The following is a 22,544-nucleotide window of genomic DNA, read 5'->3' on the forward strand; positions in this document are numbered from 1 at the left end:
TATGGAGCTCAATGCTTTTTCTCTTGCAGGTTTATCACAAGGTGAGTTCTTTTTTTATTTCCTGCTTTTTAAACACATGTGCTCTACAGTACAGGTTAGCTCTGAGTGTTAGCAAGGCTTGCTAATGTAAACAAAGACGAGATTACGTCCAAAACACGTCAGGCATTGTTTCTGATAGCAACTTTCTGTGGATCCGCTCCCGATTTGACGTCAGTTCGGATGGAATCTGTATCCGCTCGTTGTACACCCGTTTTTAAAAGATTTGGGTACGGAGGAAAAGAGAGAGGGTTTTATTTTCTGACGCTGCGTGAGTTCCCCGACGCACCGGGGACACATATGTATATATAAAAGACATCACAAAGTGCATTTTGCATGATAGGTCCCCTTTAAGAACTGGGACCAACTGCTACAGTGGGAGGCTGCATGAGATGTTGGCATGAAAAAAATCACATTTATCATCTTCCCAGAATTTGTTATTGTTCCTCATGTGCTTAAACAATAATGTTTTGCACCATTAATGTAACTTTTGACCAGTTATGTAATGGCATTGTTTCTTCTAACAAAACACTACAGTACATTTCCCATGCATTTAGTGAAAGTGTATTGTCTTTAAAAAGCTAAATACTTCCTCTTGCCACAACATTTATATCAGTACAGTATGTTACAGAACAGCACCGTCGTGTGGTTGACCCATTACATGAAACTATGGTTCATAATTCTGTATGGATGGCCTTTTCAATTGCAATTGAATTTACTTTTACAGCAAGATACAATAATTATATCCCCACATAGAACATTGTCCCCTGGACATTGACACTTAATGTATCATCTATAGCATTTTCAAAACCTAAATACATAACTTGAGCCCACAATGATTCAAACGATTTTGAAAGGCATCATGAAAATAATGTTGTTGTCATTACTCTCATATTTGGGGTTGATCCGATTTTTTGGCTCTACTTTTAGACAAGCTTTAGATTTGGAATATCACGTTAATGTAACTTCGCTTATCAAGTTGCTCAAAATGCATTAAGGACTTTTTATCAGTGTACCATTCCCTTTTTCCTCCTTATAGATTTGGGATGAAGCATAGTGAAGTAACGAAACACGTTATTTAAAGAATGAGTCAACCAGGTGTGATGGTTTCACACTGCTAAACTATTCCACGGTATTTTGCAAACATATTAGGAAGGAGGAAGATACTTCATTTAACGAATAAGCTCAGAAGGCACAAGGTGCTGCAGGGGTAATGTGGAGGGGATACATATACAATTGCATCATAACTGATCTTGTTTCACATCTGCTAAATGTTTTGCCTAAACTGACAGAACTTCTCTGAGCCAAAGCACAGTAGTCCTTGTTGTGTAAGAGCACCCTCCTGTGGTCACTATCACACATTACAACACATTGGAACTCATTTTCTAAGGTTATTATTATGGAAAATCTAACATCAAAACGTTTTGTTATTCCCCTTCCACCAAAAAAAAGAGTAAATGTTATATAACGTAAAATAAATCGTTTAAAAAACCATTGATAAACAATTAACATAATATACATGTTAACTAAATACATTTTATGGTAGTTGAATTGAAGATTCTATTGAATTTCATAGTGGTTATGACAATTATTCAATTTAATTATTGTTGCTTTCTTGTGGTGGTTTTGATGTTGGTTATCTTTGTAAAAAAATTGTTTATGTCTGCTGATTACATTTCCAACATCGACGCTGCAGTTATATTGAAAATGTTCCAAGGTACTGAATATACATATTGTGAATATACAATAAAAAAACCTGATGAATAGAGGAACCAGGGAGCATTGCCCTTTTTGTCACTAATGAGCTTATATTAGATGTCACCAGAGGTGGTGCAGAACAGAAGGTCTCATTATACACGGATAATTGATTTCTGCTCATATCTGTGTCATCCCTTAAAATCTGGCAACATTTGGGAAAACCAGTTGAGAAAGATCTGAGAAAATTGTTAAAACATGAAAAAGAGTGATCTCATGCGGATTAAAATTGGCTGCTAGAAAAATCATCTTTAACCAGATGCTTTTGAAGATGGCTGGAAATATGTTTACAGTTTTGGGATTTGGGTTACTTTTTTATATCTCTATGTACAACACGAGTAATGTACTTCTTTTATCATTGTATTTAAACTTGAATTATTTAAACTATAATCTTAAAAAAATCTACATACTTAAAGAACAATATATTGCTGCAACAACCTAAATCTTCGGATGGCATTTTACCAGGCTGCAACTTCTGCTTTACAGTGACTGTAAAAGCATTTCCTATTTTATATCCCTAAAACATTATGACTGTTTGCTGATATCCTATAAAGTACAATTTCTTTCAACTGTACCGTATCTGCAGACCACAGACTTAATATGTAAAAACTGAGTGCTTCCTGGTATTACTCACCGCTTTGAACTCTAAAGGTCGAACCCTCGATGAGCCATAACTGGATTATTTCAGCCCTCTAACAGAGTCAGTTATATCTCCTTACAAACACAATGGACTCCTGCAAGGATGCAGCTACTGTAGATACGGTTAGTGATTTATGGGAAGCTTTATTGTATACTTCAAATTTCATCCATATCTGGCAAAAAGGGTTCTTTGAGTTTAAAGTGTGTTGAAAGGGCCTTGGATCTTTTCAAATATGTTCACTATCTGACATTCACATGCTGTGTGGTGTCCTTTACTTCTGCCATGGATGTTTCAATTGATTTCTCCCAGACTACAGTCTTCCATTTTTCCCTTTCGTGACTACATGGCTAAACTTTAGCTGCCGCTTTGGTAATGTAAAATCTTCTCCGCCACATTCAGGGTTTATTGCAAATGTTCTTCATTTTATGATCAGAGACTTTAACAAAACATTGCTCAACAAATACAATCTCTCCTTGCAACCCTTACACTGCAGTATATACCACACCCTCTGATATGTGATTACCATGTTGTCCATTGAAGTATGGGTTCACATTTCAAGTATGTCTGAGAAGAAAAATCTGGTGGGTTATGTGTTATATTGTTTAAAACATTAATGGTTACTGTGTTAAAACCAAAGACAGGAAAAATGTGTCAAACAGCAAACTGTCATCCATGCCATTTTCACTTACCTTAAAAGGACAAAGAGGCTACTGTCAACCATTTATGCCACATCATTTGTGAATTAATGTTAGTATGATGGTGTGTCCCTGTACAATATGGGTTATCTGTGTTGTGTACTTGGTCACAAAAGACACATATTATGCACTCAATAATATTGATTTCTTTAATTTTGGTTTGTGTGTTTGACATTTAGAGGTTTTTTTGCATTCAGATTGAAGCTCAACAACGTAGGCCACTGGTTTTTTTAAAGGAAAGAAAAAGAAGGTTGAAACTTAAATGAGACACTTACAAAACAAAGACTGCCTGCTGTTACAGTAGCTACTTAAAGAGTCTTGGAATTAAGTGTCATATCCATTAGGCTCATTTTGCTCAGTTTACTTCCCACAAACTCATGTCCCCTCAGTCTTCAGCGCTGAAGTCATCAGTGCTCATGCTCTGCTAAATGGACACAGCGTTCTTCTGCATGGCTTGTCAAAGGAAAATAATGAGTGGGCAATGCATCTTACTCCAATGACTAATTTCTAGTCCACACTTTCCAGTGAAAGCCTCAAGTGACATCTCTAAGGGTGAACAAGGCTACCAGATCTACCAGAAACTAGCTTCACTTAAAATAACTTTTTACAAAATGATAAGAACCTGTCATGGAAAGTAACAGCCAGTCACCCACCCTGAGTCGATGCACTTATCCTCCCTGCTTATACACTCTTATTGTGACAAAACAACACTATAAAAAATATTTAAACAAAACCACAAAGGCTGCGTTTCTTTTGTCTTGAAAATACATGGAACGGAACATAGTGCAAAGTCATCTCTATGGGAACCACGCACAGCTGACCCGCGCTGTCCTGGCATCATAAATTAAAGGTGAAAATAAAATAAAAAGTGATAACCATCAAAGTCACTGCAGGTCTGCACGAGAGTTCACAAAAGTTCTGAACAGCGTGTGACCTTCAAAGATTGCTCTACATCTTCCTAATGTGGCTCTTCCTTTTAGTCCCGCTTTCTTTAGAGCTGTCAGAGTCTTCTGAAACTCTGATTCCTCCATCCATTCTTTCAAGAGTTCAGTTTCAGAGCGCCAAAGTTTGTTTGCGCTTTCATGCCTTCGGCTCCTTCCAGCAGTGTCCTAGCTCCGAGGTGAAACAAGGCATCTTGTCCTTGCCATCACCTCAGGGTTCACTAAAAGGCCACAGACAGTGCATCTGAAGGTCAGGTGCTCCTGGTCACTTCCTGGTCTTGGACCTCTTGACCTTTAACCCTGGTTAATGGATGCCAAGGTTATCTAACCTTCAGAAAGAGGTACAAAGATGGAGGGGGTGGAGAAGAAAAAACAGAGAAAATGGACAAAGATAAGAAAAAGTAATTTAATCCAATTCCTTCGCCTATTGATTCAAATGCCAACCATGAAAAAGGGAAAGAAAACAGGCTCTGATTGCTGTGAATTGGCTGGAAAACCTAAGCAGCCTTGTCAAGTGGCTCCCTCTGATTCATAACAGTGACAAACAGTTGCACAAACAAATCCGCAGACAAAGAAAACATTGTTGAGCACTGCAGTAGAAAGAGGGCTCTGCAGAGATCAAGGTGAGACGACTGTCGGCAGCAGCAATTACACCAGGAAGCTTCACAGCCACATGCTCAGAATAACCTGACTGGATTATGAAGTAATTACCGTACTCAAAAAGATGTCTTGCTTTGCTTACATGTTAGTGATATTTGTATTTTCTTTGTATTTTGAATCATCCCATCATGTCCTACATCTTTTGCTGTTGCTGTGTGTTTAACTAAGGGTAATGACATATATTTCATCGTACCAATTAAATCCAAATCAATGACTGTGGTGGGGTTCAATCCTCAAGCGTCTTTGAGCACCTGATAAAGCGCTAGATGAATACAATGTATTATTATTATTATTATTTAGTTTCTAGCACTGTCTTTCGAATCCTGTGTCTAAAAGATAGATTAGACTTAGATCTAAGTGTCAGACTTCCTATAGATGTTGTAGTTCGTCCATGGCTTATCGCTTTTGTTGTTGACTATCTTGAGTAAATCAAATTTGCAACTAATTCTGTGTGAATTAAGACTTTTTTTCAACAGTTACAAATACCTTTTACTGGATATTTAGGGCAGTAGCTTATACAATTACTTTATGACTTATTTTGTGCCAAGAATAAGTTCTTCTTATACAACATAATGATGCTGTGTTTTGCTCATTGGCCTACACTACACACCAGCCTGAAATATCTGATTAAAACACACTTGCACAGTCCTGATGAGTGTTTGAGATTAACATGCTTAAAGAAAAGTTTTATATTTCATGTTTAACTGTAACACTGATTGTTGCCTAATTAGTCACAAACAAATGTAAAACCACATTTTCTTTGCTTTAAAGGTGGGGTAGGTAATTTTGGAGAAACCAGCTCGAGATCGCTAGAATTTGAAAATACACAGCCGGAAGAAATCTGCAACTTCCTTACAGAGCCCCTCCTCCAACACACACGAACGCGCACATGACCAATGAGGGCACGAGATAAGTCTGTGCACAGATGGAAGGCTGACAGGCAGGTAGGCCATCCAATCATTTTAGCCGGGCCGGCTAAAATGATTGGTCGTGCTTTTTACAGTACTACAGCTTCCACAGATGACATTTTTTTATGGATCTTTTGTCAAAGCACTTAAGATATTCATTGCTATCGGGATGTTAAGAGTATTCCATGGAATATAACAAAAAGTGTATCTCGAGCCGGTTTCTCAAACTTACCTACCCCACCTTTAAGAGCTTTTTTAATTTTTTTATTTGCTGATGTAAGACCATTTAAAAATGATAACTTCATTAGATAAATGTCGCAAATGTTGTGGCTGCTGACCTTCTGCAACTCTTCTCTTAGCCAGGAGGGAAGGGGCTGTCCGAGGCGATGCAGTAGTTTTGACAGCTCCACGTTGTGTTCCCTGTAGTACCGGGAGAGATATGCGTGTGCCTGAAGAGAGTAGAGTAAGGGTGAGAACAAAATACATAAGAAGATGAGCAGACATTGATGGTGAATAAGGGAGATGGAGTGAGAAAGAAAATGTGGTAAGTCAAGATACGATTAGTGGTAAATGAGGAAGACAGAAGGTAGAGTAAGACATATGGAAATAGACAAGAAATTGGGAGAGTCATTAGCAAGGAGGAAAAAAAGTAAGAATAGAAAAAAAGGGTTGGAAAGAGGGATATATAGAGGATAAATTAAAAAGACAGCAAGGGTCTAGGGGGCAAGCAAGAAATTGAGAGAGATTAATGAGGTGCCACCATCTTTAGATTTGTTTATTTCTCCCCAATAGGACTTTAGGGCCACTAAGTGCCGACTGGTAGGGCTAGGGAAAGAGGGAGAAAGATACATGAAGGATGTATGAGATCCATTATCTCCCCCCCTCCTCTGTAAATCAGTTAACTTCCTCTATCTTGCCACTTTTCCCTGGTGTTCTCTTTATTTTATTTCCTCCTCATCTGTCCTTTCCTATTTCCCCCTGGTGGAAACTCAAATACAGTTTAATTACAGGTGACACTAAGGCGCAACCATTAGCCATGTGTGAGCACATGAGGGAAGACAAATTGCATCTATGTGTATTTGTCTTCATGTGAGAGCAAATGTGTGATTCATTGTCGGGCAGGTCTGGTCTCTCCTCTGTGGAATCAGAGGCCAGCACAAAGATTTATGGATTGGATTTTCTCCTTCTACCTTTCTCCTTCTATCCTAATCCCTCGCCCCCCCCCCATCTCACGGGTGTTGTGTCACTATTGAGTCCTCATAATTAGGTTGTAACTTTCTGCCTGGATCTGATTGGCTGACAGTTTCCACCCCAACGCTGAGCCCGGTGGGAAATGTTGCCACAGCAATGAAGGGGACTGTGTATCACTGTCAGTCAGGCTGCTGCTTTTTCTGTTTTATTAGACTCTTTTTCTTACTTTTCATTCAATGCATATACCCGTTTGCCACACTGGGCACTTTTCAAAAGAAAATGTAAACATTTACCTCTGGCTCCATAGGAGGGTACTTTCTCCCTTTGCTCTTTCCCAAACACTTTGTCTTTCCTCCCTCAAGGAGCTGGCACCAAAAGCCCTTCTGAGGGTCAAATCTGAGAGAAGAGAAAAGGAGAGAAAGAAGATCATTCTTAATACAAATGTAAAAGAGAAGTCAGTTCAGTCCGGATATAGAGTAGTGTCTCTTCTTTTAAGAAAGTAAGCTCATCTTGGACTAGACATAAATGCCACTACACATTCAACACTGTCTCTTACTCTCCTGCTATTGGTGTCTCGTTTCATCTCTGTCTCTATCAGCCTCCATCTCCATGTCGCTTCTCTTTTAGATATAAACTATTCTCCACCGCACTCTCCCTCTCAATGCAGACTCACAATAATCACAAGTATAATTTGTTTGTTAGTTAATGCAGTAATACACTGGTTATTACTGTATTATGTATATATAGCATCGGGGCAGCAGAGACACTCCTTTTATCATTTTTGTTTTCGTTTGTATATATATAATCTTAATTAGTTTTGATTTATTGCTTTCAATGTAATGCTTGTGTACTCCATTTGAAACATACTAACTATAATATATACAGTATGTTCTATCTGTTCTATTCCTAGTGTATTCTTTCTTTAAATAACCAGATAAAGATCACAGACATCACAACTTTACATTTTTGAAGAGCAGAAATTCAAACACATGGCTCCGAAAGAGAGATAATAGCATTGAGATAACAGAGATAACATAAAATCACTGAGGTATGTGTCCCTTAGATGGTTCCTTCTTGCATTACTGAAATGTATATAAATGTTAGGCAGGAAGATATTAATACATTTGATCGATGTATAACATTTTCCTCTTGGCTCTATGACCATCCCTTGTGAAGCCAAATTGCCTCTCCTATTAGCAGAGTGTGAAGGCTCCCAGCAGCATGTCATGTGACAACCTGTCACCTGGAGACGAAATGGTAGGTGACTTTCACGGCAAAGTATTCTGGTAAAAACATGTGCTTGATGTCCCATGTATATGCATGAATACATATGCATCTATTTAAAATACTGTATGTATTTTCTGTATGTTCATATACAGAATATAAGTATTTAAGTTGTGTTGTCATGTGTACAGCTCTTGTGGGTATATCTGAATGTGTACAGATTTTTTTAATCTTAATCCACTGTATGCATAATGTTGATTTCTTAGTAATGTTGCATGCATGTATACATCCATACACCTTGCTTTTGCATTATAGTACAAATCATTTCTAAAGAGGTAAACATACGGCATTGTTAACTGCTATCTGGCAGTGAGAGTATGAGGGCTGATGTGGTTGTGACTGAAAAATGCAAATATTTGTCTTTATCTGCATGCATCAGTGGGTGAATAAAAGCGAAAAAAGACTTAAGTGCTTCTCCTTCAGTTTCCCTCTGACAGAACAGGAGGAGGAAAGGAGAGGGGGATTAAATAAATAGGCTGCAGTGTTGAGGATCTGTCAGACCGCTGCCATGTCACAAGAATGAGAAGGAGAATAGAAAGATTAGGCTTCTGTGTTACTGCGTCTCCACACACACACACACACACACACACACACACACACACACACACACACACACACACACACACACACACACACACACACACACACACACACACACACACACACACACACACACACACACACACACACACTTATTCTGTCAAAATGCATCTCTTTACAATTGATATGCATGCATGTGAGCTTGGGATTCAGAACAGAGGTACTCTCTGTCCCAATCTGAGCTACACATTTGAGATGTCCCTGTCTGGAGATTTGAGGGTTTGTGGGCCTTCTGATGAGAGGTTCTTGAGGTAAATAAACTGTTTACCACTCCTCCCAAACTTCAAGGTCATAGGCAAAATCTCTATTGGAGAATGAGTTGAAACAGAGCATCAGGGGGCCAAAGCTAGAATATGCTTACCTCCGCTCGAGTTATCACTTCCAATATATTACACATATTAAAGCCTGAATACATTGGTCTACATGTTGTTCTCTGAGGGAGACATGACACTGACGCCTTTGTTTCAAACACCATGCATGCAGCCTTTTTTAGTCCTGGTGTAATGTGAAAGCTTTCTAATGAATAAATCCACATGTGATTTGGATTTTGCTATATATATATTTGAATAGAAATATACTTAAGGAAACAAAGCACTAAGTGAGGAAGAAAATACTCAGGGAGAGTCAGAGATTGGGCTGTCAGGAGATCGTTTCTTTCTTTCTAATATTGATCAAAGAAGAAATCATTTTAAAAGAAAGATCATTATTTATTTATTGTAAAAATAAAATACACTTTTCTTTTCATCTACAAGGGACATATTATGAAACATACATACAAAAAACACTGATGATTGCTTATTTTCAAAGAAAATATATTTCCTCTTCCAGGTCTCAGGAGGTTATTATATCTGTGTTTCAGAATATACACATGATGCTGTTAACAACTATTGGGAATGTGCCTCAGGTGGTCAATGGTCAATGCAGTTGATCTTTTGTGACTACAGCTACAGTACATGATAATGTATTTGCCTTTTTTATCTGAAAGACTGCAAAGATATGTTTAAACTGTAGACGTAGTTGCATTAGTTATTAATCTTGGTTACTCGCATTAGTTCTTTGCTGCTTTAATTCTTTCTGATTGGCATTGAGCAGAGCGCCAACATTTCCATACTTGTTTTTATTCAGACAGCTGTGACACAGACAGACAGGCACTGTAAGTGAGACATTCAACGCTCTGTTGGGATCTGATCCCGGGCCAGCATATCATTAGCCATCATTGACGCTGACAAAAGAATAGGTATACAACTTTATTGCTAGAACAAATTCATGTTTTTAATGTAATACAATTATTATTTATGAACTCCAGATTTGTACAAGCAATGTAATCAGTTATTATTTTGAATAGATTTGAAAGTATGCCTAAAATATGAGTGGCAGGAGATTAAGTGTTGAACATTGATCACCACCAATTTGAGTAATTAAAGCTTATCAAGTCATTCTTCAGGTTAAGCCTTTCACAAAAATACCTGCCACATTTAGGCTGCATCTACACGGAGACGAAATGGAGAACGAACCGAATTCGATATCAAAAAAGTCTTCCATCCACACGATATCGGCTCAATAAACGTGTCCATCCACAAGACCGCTCGACCCGCTGGAGATGCTGTAGTACATATGCCGGGCCTGTAAGTGGCGCTGTACTTCCGCCACAAAATACACCAAAAGCAGAGAAGAAGACCCCCGAGCATGGTTGCCATGGTTGCCAAGTAGATGGGCGTGACTTCGCCTTCCGACCCATGGGACCTTATTTCAGAAAAATTATGTATTGAAGTCAATGGAGAGATCCCGTTTGAATTGTGCCATTAATTACACATATGTTGTTTGTCAATCTTAAAAAATCATTTCCATGTAAAAAAAGTCACAGTTTGTCGTAAAACTGTTGAAATATAAGACTATGAAAAATACGCAACTAGAAAGACTACAAATCCCAGAGTCGCGTAAGTGAGCACGTTAGTTAGCATTACAGCCTTAGCCTTGTCATTTATGAATGCCTTAACATGAAGTAACATTAAGTAACCAAAAATGTAAAAGAGTAAAAGTAGTAGTCATATTTCGTGAACCCTTTGAAGAGTACTGTCACACCGGTGTGATCATTCTATAATACACCGTTTAAGCCCGGATGCCCCCGGGGGAGACATGCTAACGCTAATGCTACATTAGCATCGGCGATCTTTTTCTACTTCATGCTATCTGCACAAATGGTTAACATTGAACATTAAAAAGATCAGGCAGTTCAGGGAGAATCGAAGGAAGGCAGGCAGGCAGGCAGGCAGCTTTGCATGACATTCTTCTGGACGTGTTTCATTGTGGTGAAAGTGATTTTTTGGCAAGACTATAGTGACGGCCATTTTGGTGACGTGTGTTGTTGTGCGAGACCAGAGATGTAGTTCATTGAGCAGTTTCACACAAAAAAAGTGTTACTACGCAGTTTTACGGCAAACATTTTTTTTTTTTACTTGCAAAATTATCTTTTAAATTGACAAACCTCAAATGTGTAATTCGTGGCACAATTCAAACGGGATCGAAAGATAACTTTTCTCTCGCCACTGACTTCAATACATAATTTTTCCGAAATAAGGTCCCATGGAGGTCCACCGGAAAGGGAGGGACTTCGCCTCTCTATAATGACGGATAGATGACGAATAAATTAACATACTAAATAGTTGCATTCGGTTTTTAGCACCTGGCTGATAAGGGCATAAGTTCTTACGTTGGTAATGATTGTATCCAAGCAAGGGTGTGCAATAAACAGATACCCTGGCCGTTTCTCAATGTCGAGTAAAGCTGCTCCAGAGCCACTAGGCTTGTTTGAGATGAGCGAGACCGACGCAGACCTGCGCAATTGCGACCGCCATCTTGCTAGTGCGTTGCATGATGGTTAGTCATTTTGTCCGACTTGCTAGAGGCTCGACTGCATGAGACGTTGAAATCTCGCGGGACAAAGATGCCGGCAGCCTTGAGAGCGAGGCGGAGCAGTTTCTCTCCACGAGCTGCAGAAGCTAAATGCTTGATGGGAAACGACTTGCTGGTATCTTGAGCTGAGCGCTCATTGGTGGTTTTTACCCCTTGCAGGTGATGAAACTCTCCAATTGGCTCTGCAAAAGTTTGTTGTTGTTTTGTGTCAGTTTTACGTCGCCACTTCCATTCACAATTTTCATCATTGTTCCACAATGTTTATCATCATGAAATGAATATCTATATATGTTATACTATACTTGCACTGCTTACCATTTTCATACTTTATATATCTTAGCATATTCATACACACTGTTAATACTGTTCATACTGCTCATAGGCTACTGTGTATATCTAGGCCTAGTGTATTCATACCCCTCACTGTTTATTCATCATTCAATTCATTCTATATTTTATTCTGTAGATTGTGTACATTACTTTTCACTTTACTGCTTTATGCACTCCTGGTTAGAAGCTAAACTGCATTTCGTTGTCTCAGTACCTGTAATCTGTGCAATAACAATAAAGTTCAATCTAATCTTGAGCAGGAACAAATGTATTTACTTAGTACATATCTGACATTAACGATTAAACACATTTGTGCATTCTTTATAAATGCAAACCGAGTCAAGCACACTCTGAGAGGACTGGAGAGACACCTCTAGAGATCAGAAGAGAGAAACGTGCTCTGTCATACTGGGTCAGGCTACAAGGAAGTGGAGAGGAAAATATCACAAACAGAATACTACAGGATTGCTGGGAATATACAAAGTTCCAGGGGCGTGGGTTTGGCTGGACAAGTAAGGAGAGAACGAGGGCATATGGAGTGGAGACCATAAAGTTTGCCAAAGCAAGCCCATTTAGCAGTGTTCCCCCATGGCTTTTCCCAGAAGCTAATATAGATGTGAGTATCATAGAAAGGAAAAAAGAGTGGCAAATAAATTAAGTGGGAATTAAAACGAGTATGTACCTGAACAAAAAGTATTACAACTACTTCAACATTTAAACAGATGGATCTAAGAAGCAAGAATGCGTGGGGATAGGCGTGTATATCCCAGAATTCAAAATATCAATCTCAAAACAAGTGTCAAATAACTTATACAGCAGAAATACTCGCAGCAATTATTGGGCTACAATGGGTTGAAGAGACCTGATAGGGTGGTGATATGCACAGACTCACTATCTGCTTTGAAAAGCATACAGTCGACAATAACTGTTAGAGAAGATTTAATAATTTAACTTAACCATTGCTTACTGAGACTTCAGAGAAGGGGAATAGATGTGCAGTTATGCTGGGTGTCTGCACATGAGGGGTTCAAGGGAATGAACATGCTGATAAGTTAGCAAAAGATGCGTTACAAAAGGAAATAGCAATACCAGTTTAACTTGGAAAAGGAGAAGGAAAAGCAATAATTAAGAAGGGTATGGAAATATGGCAGAAAAGGTGGGAGGAAGATCAGAAAGGGAGGAGATACCACAAGTTACAGAAATCAGTCATAACAAAGATCTATACAGAAAGGAACAGACGGGAGGAGATCATCATCACTAGACTCAGATTGGATCATACAGGATTAAACAGCACAACGCTTATAATGGTAAAAAGCGAAGTTGAAGAATGCAGGGGGTGTGGAGTGAAAGAAAATGTGGAACACATCGTATTACACTGCAACATGTACAAAACAGAGAGGGAAAAACTAAGAGACAGGGTCAGAGAGGTAGGAAGGGAGTGGAGCCTGATGGGGATACTGGGAACAGAAGGTGAGGGGGTAAGAGCTACCAGGAAGGCCATTATTAAGTATTTGAGTGAAACTGGATTGATTGGAAGAATTTAAAACAACGTAAATACAGTGGTATCATTCCACAAGTGGTGATAGGATGATGTGGTGATACACACTCTTGTACAGTAGGTGGCGGTATGCACCTTAAAGTTGTTTGCAATCCGCCAAAAACCGAGAGAAGAAGAAGAAGAAGCCGACTCCGAGCTGTCCGACTTCAGGCAAGCTTCAGACCTCCCCCGGCTGCAATCGGCTATTCTCGTCTACTTTCGAGGCGAGCCGCAGCTCATCTCAAACAAGCCTACTATTTCAAGCATACTACGTCATCGAGTGGCGCCGAAGGACTGTTTAAATGCCCAGCATACATGTGCTATCAAGCAAGCCTCCTCGACATTGAGAAACACCCCATCAGTAAGAGAGTCTGACCATCATTCAGCCGGGGACGCTACAATTATTATAGTGAATGTTTAAATGATATCAATAAAGATTAAGCCCCAGAAAGCACATGGCTACTTAACATGCAAAATGACGACATTGCATGTTAAGTAGCCATGCTTTCGTGTTATCGGCTGAATCTTTATTTATTGGTTAGATCACATTACTCTGATGATAGTGTTCAAGACAGCCAATGTCTGAACTCGATCCTTAGAGTATTGTGTTATGGAGCCTTCTATTCAATTTTTTTTCCACATAACGAGCATTTTGCGCTGCTCTTTTCCAATGTGGAAGCAGAATGTGTGAAAGCATACAGCAGGATGCGGGGTGCGTCTCTGGACATCTCTAGACTGGAATAGCGGGGCCCAGTACGTGAACTCGCCTCGCAGGTGCACACGCCAGGACAGAGTACATCTGACTCGAGACAAAACTTGCTCGAGTCCGAGTCCAAGTCATCGGGGGCTAAAAATGTACGAGTCAGAGTCAGAGTCATCGTGCGCGAAAATTCACGAGTCCGAGTCGAGTCCGCGTCAATCAGTGCGCGAGTCCGAGTTGAGTCACGAGTCCCGAAAATCGGCACTCGAGTATCTCTGGTTACGGCCTCGTGTGGACGAACCGTCCATACGATAGAGAACTGTAGCAGATACAACCCGTTTCGTGTCCGTGTGGACGGGGCCTTATTGACACTAATAAGTTACTGTCTGACATCATTACATTTGCTATTATACCAAAAAGAGTCTGCCATGTCTCTAAACTCAGATGTGACAAAATGACTTTATGTTTATTTTTTGTCTCATCACTTCTTGATGTCGAGACCCAAATGTGTACACAGGCGTACATACCGTATAATAATTCAAAGCCAGAAGCAAACTGACCATCTGCTATTGGCTGATCTCTGGTGCCAGGTGAAGTCTCGGGTGTTTCTCAATGTCGAGGAAGGCTGCTCCAGAGCCACTATTTCAAGCATACTACGTCATCGAGTGCCGCCGAAGGACTGTTCCAATGTCCAGCATACTTGGAATTCTACCGAGGCCGGCGTACTTCGTAGCGAGAAATTTCGAGGCTGCACATGTGTAGACTCCGCGGTCTTAAAATCCCCACAATGCTTTGCGCACGGACCAATTTCCAAATCTTTGGCGGAAATCGCGCTCCATTTAAGGCGGGGCCTCGCATATGACGCACACCTGCACACCTGTTAGCCTGTTCCACAATTCTTCGTTTTCCGAGGCTAGGAAGGATTCTTGCCTCGCTTCTGAAGCAAGTGACTCGGAAGACATGTGCTACCAAGCAAGCGTCCTCGACATTGAGAAACACCCACTGTCTGTTGTGGTTTTCAAACACCACCTGGCACCAAAAACTGGCAAAGAGGTGTCTCAGTTTAGGGCCCCACTGTTCACCAGTAGATGGCAGGATTCACACAAATTTGGGTTTGAATTGTTAGAACTTTATTATCTAATCATTCCTACCATGATGCATTCCAGGTTAAAGGTGCGCCTACCCCAGGAGCCCTGAGGTGGAACAGACTGGTGAGAGAAAGGAATAGAGACTTACGTAAGAACCTGGGAGTAGTTGAAGTGAGGAGTGACTCCCAGGAACTTCTGGACTTCATCCATCACTGCTGCAGGGTCAGTTCTCAGCTGATGGCCATCTATGATCATGACCTAAACACAGATACATTCATACTGTAACAATGGATACTATTTACAAGCTAGTAAGGTAGTAACAACTAACTTTGGTACTGAACAAAAGTAATGGTATGGTGGCGGCTTATTTGTGTAACAACATCTACAATTCCTACAGGTAAAGCAGTAGTAAGTGTAACATTGTGTAACATTGTGTAACACCCATCTAAATTGAAATCTAATAATATTGTTAGCCATTCCTTCAGTTACATTTGTAATAATCAATACACTATATAGAAGGAAAAAAAGATCCCTTTCATTCACTTTCATCCAAATATAATAACCAAAAATATCTTTAACATACACATTTAGAATAACAAAAAGTGCATGTGTGTCTGTGCCTGTGCATACCTGGTTAGCAGGGTAGTAAGTGAGCCACCTGTCTAGGTGAGAGGAGTAGAGACCGGGGAGGAGACAGCGGTTCTGCAGGGAGCGGAGCTCGGCCGGGGCTCCCTGTCTTGCACTAATGACATCATAGAAGGTGAAGCGCAGGGCTGCATGGTCCTCATGAGCTCTTTGATGCTAGGAACGTAAGCATATTCAGCCATATATGCTTACAAAAATTCCCTCTTAATGTACAATTGATCTCATTCCTCCTCTTAAACATGCACTAGTATATTTTAAACCTGGAAGAAGACACCATCTTTGTTGTTAATGACATAAGATTTGAGCAGGTATGCTGTTGAAATTAATGTCTTATTAATCAAAATGACTTAAAGGTGGGGTATGTAATTTTGGAGAAACCAGCTCGAGTGCGCTAGAATTTGAAAATACACAACCGGAAAAAATCTGCCTCTTCCTTCAGACTTCCTTACAGAGCCCGTCCTCCAACACACACGAACGCGCACATGACCAATGAGGGCACGAGATAAGTTTGTGCACAGATGGAAGGCTGACAGGCAGGTAGGCCATCCAGTTATTTTAGCCGGGCCGGCTAAAATGTATTTATTGTATTTATTGTCAAAGCATTTAATATATTCATTGCTATTGGGATGTTAAGAGCATTCCATGGAATATAACAAAAAGTGTTTCTGAAATAAATTACATACCCCACCTTTAAGCAAGAGATTTCAGGTTCCTGTGAAATGTTTCGCACTGAGACGTTTAATAAAAATCATGTTCATTAACTCCACACTCACAGCTTCAACTCCAAACTTAATTAAAATCAATACAGAGATAAAGAAGGTTATATAATGAAGCAGGGAGCTTATGAGAGTACAAAAAAAAACATTTATCAATCAAATATCAAATACATTTTGTGTGTTTTTGTACATACCTGATACCAGCTGTAGGCCCTGTCGGAGGGGTTGATGAGCAGGGTGATGATCTTGGCCTTGGGCAGCAGGGCAGCGGCTCGCCGGGGGGACTCCTCTGAGGGGAAGTAGTTAGCACTCTTCTCAAACAGGAAGTCAGTGCTAACATTAGAGGGCACGGGGAAAAACTCCATGTACCTGAGGCAAGAGACAAACAGAACATTGAAAGGAAATACTAAAAATACACATAAACACACTTGTGATACACACCTCATACAGAAGCACAACAGCACTACACATCCTTTTTAAAGTCAGATACAGTCACAGAAGAATGGCCTTAAACTGTGCATAGACAACAAGCCTAAAATTGAATTGATAACATATTTTCAATGTGTTTAATTACACAATTTAAGAGTTAAAGCTTTTCTGGATGACTTCGGAGATTGCACCAGCTGTGTCTCTGTCAGCTAAGTAACACATTTATGGGTCAATTTAGGCAGCCATATGTCTACAGGCTTAAAAGATCACTGTGAAGATGTTTTGATCTGCTTAATGTATCATTGAAATCTGCAAGACACATTCAAGTCTACAACAACCTTGCAAAAATGAAAAGTGGATGTCTATAATGTCCCTGTTCACCTTAGGTTTCACCAATTAAAAGGAACAGAGTGCATGAAAGATAAGTGTGTGTGTGTATGTGCTCTCACCAGTCAATTCCTTTGTGGTAGTTATTGGTGTTGAAGAACTGGACCTCCTCATAAGTCTTTGGACTGGGAAAGTTACTGGAGATGGAGGGATGCATGAGTAGGAAGAGATAAAGTGCTGTCGTTCCTGGAAGAAAGGGCATAATTCATAACTGGCTCGTTAATTCAGCTCAGTAGAGAGAAGTCTGTGTGTGTGCATCAGTATGTGTGAGAGCCGTCATCCACTGATCCATATTGGATGATTTTTTTCCTCTGCAAGATTGATATCTTGCTGATAATGCTGTGTGTGTGTGTGTGTGTGTGTGTGTGGTGTGTGTGTGTGTGTGTGTGTGTGTGTGTATGTGTATGTGTATGTGTATGTGTGTGTGTGTGTGTGTGTGTGTGTGTGTGTGTGTGTGTGTGTGTGTGTGTGTGTGTGTGTGTGTGTGTGTGTGTGTGTGTGTGTGTGAGGCCTTCCCATCAAATCTTTCAAAAGCATTTGACACCAATAAGCACTGGGGCTCTGGTCGTGCCCTCTGTCTCACCCTCAGCAGTCCTCTTTTCACCCTGTCCCCCTAACACTACTCCTATGCATTGTATTACATCCCCCTCACCCTGTTTCCTATTTGCTCCAACATCTCTTTCATTAAGAGGCACACACCGCAATAAAACGAGAACCGTAGTTGCTGTAGTGACCCCTCCTCCCATTTAGTAAACCATCATCTGGTAATTAGCGGCATTGTAGGACCTCCTCACCTCTCACATCAAACACCGGCAATTATAATTCATGAGATAACATGAAGGCTGCTCTATGGATCCAAGTAGCGTAAATAGATTTGAACAATCTCCTTTTTTTGTCTCTTTCAATGAAAGAAAGCCATACAAGGAGAGGTTTGTGGCTCAGCACTGTATCTCTGTGCATCTAAAGTAGATAGTGGGTGGAAGAAAGGAGGTAAGAGCCTCCTCCTTTGTCTCCCTTTGGCAGGACCAAGGGAGCTGTGTGGATTAGATGAACATGCTCTGATGTTGATGATCTCGACACCTGGGCACACAGAAGCGGTGTCTCTGTTGTGTGTTGCTCACCTGTTTTCTGTGGCCCTATGACCATGAACTTGGGTAACCTGTCACAGGTTTTCTCTTTAGACCAGATGTCTTTATGTCGTTTGTCATCACAAGGGTTCTTAAGAGGCAAAGACAAAGGAATAGAGGTTAGACTCATGGTGTAGGCTGCATATAGAGATCAAGTATAAACATACATGGCAATTATTGAGTGCATATACAGTATTTACTACATAGAATGACTGATTTATATTATTGTTTCACTTACTTACAAAAAGCTATTTAATCTTGAATTCCTTCTTTTTCAGACGTGTGAGACAAAGTTAGCACGGTGTAGAATTAATTCTCAATAAACCATCATACATTTGACTATGACATTTGGGCAATTTATCAATATACACTTTGCAATTGTGTATGATGATATGTTCATGATATATTCTATGGGAAGATAAAACATAATAATATTGCATTTTTTCTTTCATTTTTAACATACAAAAGAAAACAGGACTCACTTTCCACATCAAACAGCTTTTACAACCTGTGTTATTCCTGAACATCATTGAATCCACATAAAAACACTGAATTGTACATACAAAAAATGTACAGGCAAGTGTAGAAACACACAAGCCAGTACATGTGTTCAAATATTCAAGCAAACACACCTGCCAAAGTGGATTCCTTTGTTCCGGAAAAAGCTGGAAGTACTTGTGTGCAAGCTGCAGCGGTGGGAGTGTGTGGAGTTTCAGGTTGGTCCAGGATCGAATGAAGGAAGCCAGGTGGACAAACGTGTAAAGACCCAGCCGATCATTGCCATAGTTAGACAGATGCGTCATGAATATACTGATCTAGGGTGGGAAACAGAGACAGAGTAGTGTTATAGAGAGGAAAGGAGAAATGCATGGAGAGAAGGAAATCACAAACTGTTGTGTGCAAAATTGTGATAAAGTCAAAATGTAATTTCCCAAGTTCCCATGTTTGCTATTACAAAAAAGGGAGCACGGTAAATCTAATTACTGTTGTTGTGACTGCAGTGGAAAGCAAACAGATTATTTCTCAGTGTGTGATGGTTTTAAAGTCAGCAGCAGTCCATTGGGTATCAACATTTGGTACCACTTTTCAAAGAGTCACACTCACTTTTTGTGATGCAAGACTATAATAACTTTTGGCGCAATACAGTTTCAAGTATAAAGAGAAAAACAGATAAAGAAAAGCTGATGTATTTACCACTGATAGATAAAGCTGAGGAGGCAGCACAATACTCCTCATAGCCACCGGGTGATGGGAGAGATGCAGCTACACACGGGGAAAGTGTTTGCGAGTGTGTTGGTGTGTGTTCATGATAGTTAATGTGTGTGAGGGAGAAGGAGAGACCTCAGAGGGAGTGAAGGAGCGATAGTGTGTTGGACCAGGCTATCGGTCCACGCCTCAGTGCTTTTATAGGCTGATCAAAGAGACAAGCTAAAATAGCTGCCACACACACACACACACACACACACACACACACACACACACACACACACACACACACACACACACACACACACACACACACACACACACACACACACACACACACTCCTTGTGTGATTGGAGGGAGCTTGGGAACGTGAAGCGTCTGGATGAAACGGTAACATCAGCCATTAAGATATGAATTATTTGGTGGATATGTGTGTGTGAGTGTGTGCATGGATGATTGTAAGTATATTTAGGAGAATGTCTATGAATGTGAACACACACATACATAGAAAAAGACACACAAGCACACACAGTGAATTTCCTGGTGACAGAGGACTGTCGGTGCTCCTCTTTAACGCTGAAGGTTGCCGCAGATACAAAGCGACACAGTGTTGGGGTTTGATGGATCAGCGTCCGGCCGACCAGGAAAGCTGTTCGGAATACTGATTGCCCCCGAATACTGATGTTTGTGTGCGTGTGTGAAACACTGTGGGAGGGAAGGAGAAACCAGGCGTGGGGCTAGTTGTATGTGTCTTTGTGACAAAGAACGCAACAGAGAAAGAACAGAGAGGAGCAAGGGTATGCATGTCAGAGCCATTTTTCATGTGTGTGTGTGTCAGCATAATTGTTTATGCAGCTGTGTGTTTGCGTTGTCAGGGCAAATGTGTGCATCTGCCAGCTCCTTCCTATCTTGTGCTCAATCTAAGCTAACCAGCAACGCCTGCTTCACATCAATCCGGGTGATGTTAGGGCAACAATGTGGAACCACTGTCAAGGCATCACCAAGCACTCAACCAGGAACAACAGAAACACAAGCCATTAGGAAATGTTTGCTTGCTCGTCCTTTCCAATGACAAGAATGTCAAAACACAGAAAGGTTGCTCTTCGAAGCATGGATGGAGAACTAGAAGCAGTGCTCTAAGAAGAGTGTAAGAATTCAATTTGACAGCGTCTCACAGGAAACATCTATTCACATTTGGGATTGAGAAGGGATTTTCTTAAGGCATGCTGCCATGTTTGAGAGTGTGTGTGTAAAATGAAATGTTTTTTTTACTAATACACTACAAATGCAGACAAATCTGACCTGCGCAATAACATGGAGTCCACTTCTCCCTTTTTGTGTTGTTTTGTGCTTTTTCTAAAGCAGGCAAGGTGATCAAAAAGTGATTTATGTACCCTTCAAACCACTCAATACCCTATGATATTTGGCCGAGGCTGTGAGGTACTGTATGTGTGTGTGTGCCGATGTGTGTGCATGAAAGTAATAGAGAGGGAGAGAGAGAGAGAGAGAATGAGAGCGAGAGACAGAGAGAGAATATGGGTGTTATTGAACATGGAAACATTCATTATGGAGCTTAAGCACTGGCTGCCAAATTAAACAAAGGGGGAGAGAACAGATGATTTGTGTTTGTAATTGGAGAACTGTAGAAAAAGAGGAGAAAAAAAGGACAAAGGGGTAACAAAGGGAAACACAGAGAGAATGCCATTGGCAGGTGAGTGTGAATTAAAAAACAAAAAAGCCATTGGAGAGATTGTTAATCTCCTGACACAGTGCAACCCCAATCCCTTTTGGTGGAAGAAATCACTGTGGGTAAGAATTAAATAAACTGAACCGTATAAACCTTTTCTCTTCGCATCTGGTGCCATGTCTAGTTTGGAGAATTTTGAATTGCTTTGAGTCCTCCATGTGCATTTGATAAAGGATATTTCGCTTATAATTTAACACCAGAATTGGGCTCAAATCATACTTGGAACTGGACTTGGAGAGGAAGTGTGAAAAATGAGAGAAATAAACCCAACCCTGTAGCTTTTAATCTCTGTCCCTTGTCTGTTCTTCTCATTGCTCCTAAGCAGCTTCATCTCTTCCCTCTTCTCTCTTCATTTTAATGTCTTGCTCTTACTCTCTCATCTGCTCTACTTTATCATTTTTTTTTTTCACCTCTCCTCTCTCCGATCTCATGCTGACCTAGATGCTCTGATGAAGCATGTCAAAGCAACATGGAGTGATGTTCTTCAAAATCCATGCACACATGAACACATGAGCACACAAACACTCACATACACACAAATGTCACGTCTGGGAAGATTAAGAGAACACCAGTCATGTATTTGAGTTTGTGACATGTTTCAATCCCCTCTAACATGATTGCATTTGTGAAGGAATTACTTGTTTTACTGGCCCTTGGTTGAAATTCTTTCCACTTTTCCATCTTTATTTCTGGCTATCCTTTTGCCCCTTGACTACTGCATTTCACTCCCAGTACGTCTCTGCATTCTCTCTCCTTCAATGTGTAGCTGTAGCAGCCTGTTTCCCATTACAGAGCACTTAGTTCCACATACATTTCCCCCTGATTGAATTGTTATTGCTACTAAAAAAAGAAGCCTACAACCCCCCCCCCCCCCCCCCCCCCCCCCCGCTTGGTTTTATTCTCTACCTCCATTCTTGCTCTTGCAGTGTCTCTCTCGTTTTTTCCCACAGTCCATCTAGCTGTCTCTATCTCATCAGTTGATAATTGAAAGCTGAACATCAATAGCAA

General features: G+C 40.4%; 1 protein-coding gene across 2 annotated transcripts in view; it reads right to left on the reverse strand.

Annotated features, from left to right (window-relative positions):
• Positions 1 to 3,261: 3,261 nt before the first annotated feature.
• ndst3 (N-deacetylase/N-sulfotransferase (heparan glucosaminyl) 3) overlaps positions 3,262 to 22,544 on the reverse strand; it is a 43,534-nt gene continuing 24,251 nt past the window's right edge. The window contains exons 7-15 of one of the 2 annotated variants that reach the window (XM_034120729.1): positions 19,215 to 19,397; positions 18,577 to 18,673; positions 17,518 to 17,641; positions 16,834 to 17,008; positions 15,909 to 16,079; positions 15,427 to 15,536; positions 7,120 to 7,222; positions 5,974 to 6,084; positions 3,262 to 4,391 (exon numbers count right to left, since the gene is read on the reverse strand). In XM_034120729.1, the coding sequence (XP_033976620.1) occupies positions 4,362 to 4,391; positions 5,974 to 6,084; positions 7,120 to 7,222; positions 15,427 to 15,536; positions 15,909 to 16,079; positions 16,834 to 17,008; positions 17,518 to 17,641; positions 18,577 to 18,673; positions 19,215 to 19,397 (1,104 nt within the window). In that variant the 3' untranslated portion in view covers positions 3,262 to 4,361. Of the gene's footprint in view, positions 4,397 to 5,973; positions 6,085 to 7,119; positions 7,223 to 15,426; positions 15,537 to 15,908; positions 16,080 to 16,833; positions 17,009 to 17,517; positions 17,642 to 18,576; positions 18,674 to 19,214; positions 19,398 to 22,544 lie in introns of both variants that reach the window. The other variant, XM_034120730.1, reaches the window with a different exon arrangement.

This window comes from Trematomus bernacchii, unplaced genomic scaffold (assembly GCF_902827165.1).
Source record: "Trematomus bernacchii unplaced genomic scaffold, fTreBer1.1, whole genome shotgun sequence".
In the NCBI taxonomy this organism is placed as follows: domain Eukaryota; kingdom Metazoa; phylum Chordata; class Actinopteri; order Perciformes; family Nototheniidae; genus Trematomus; species Trematomus bernacchii.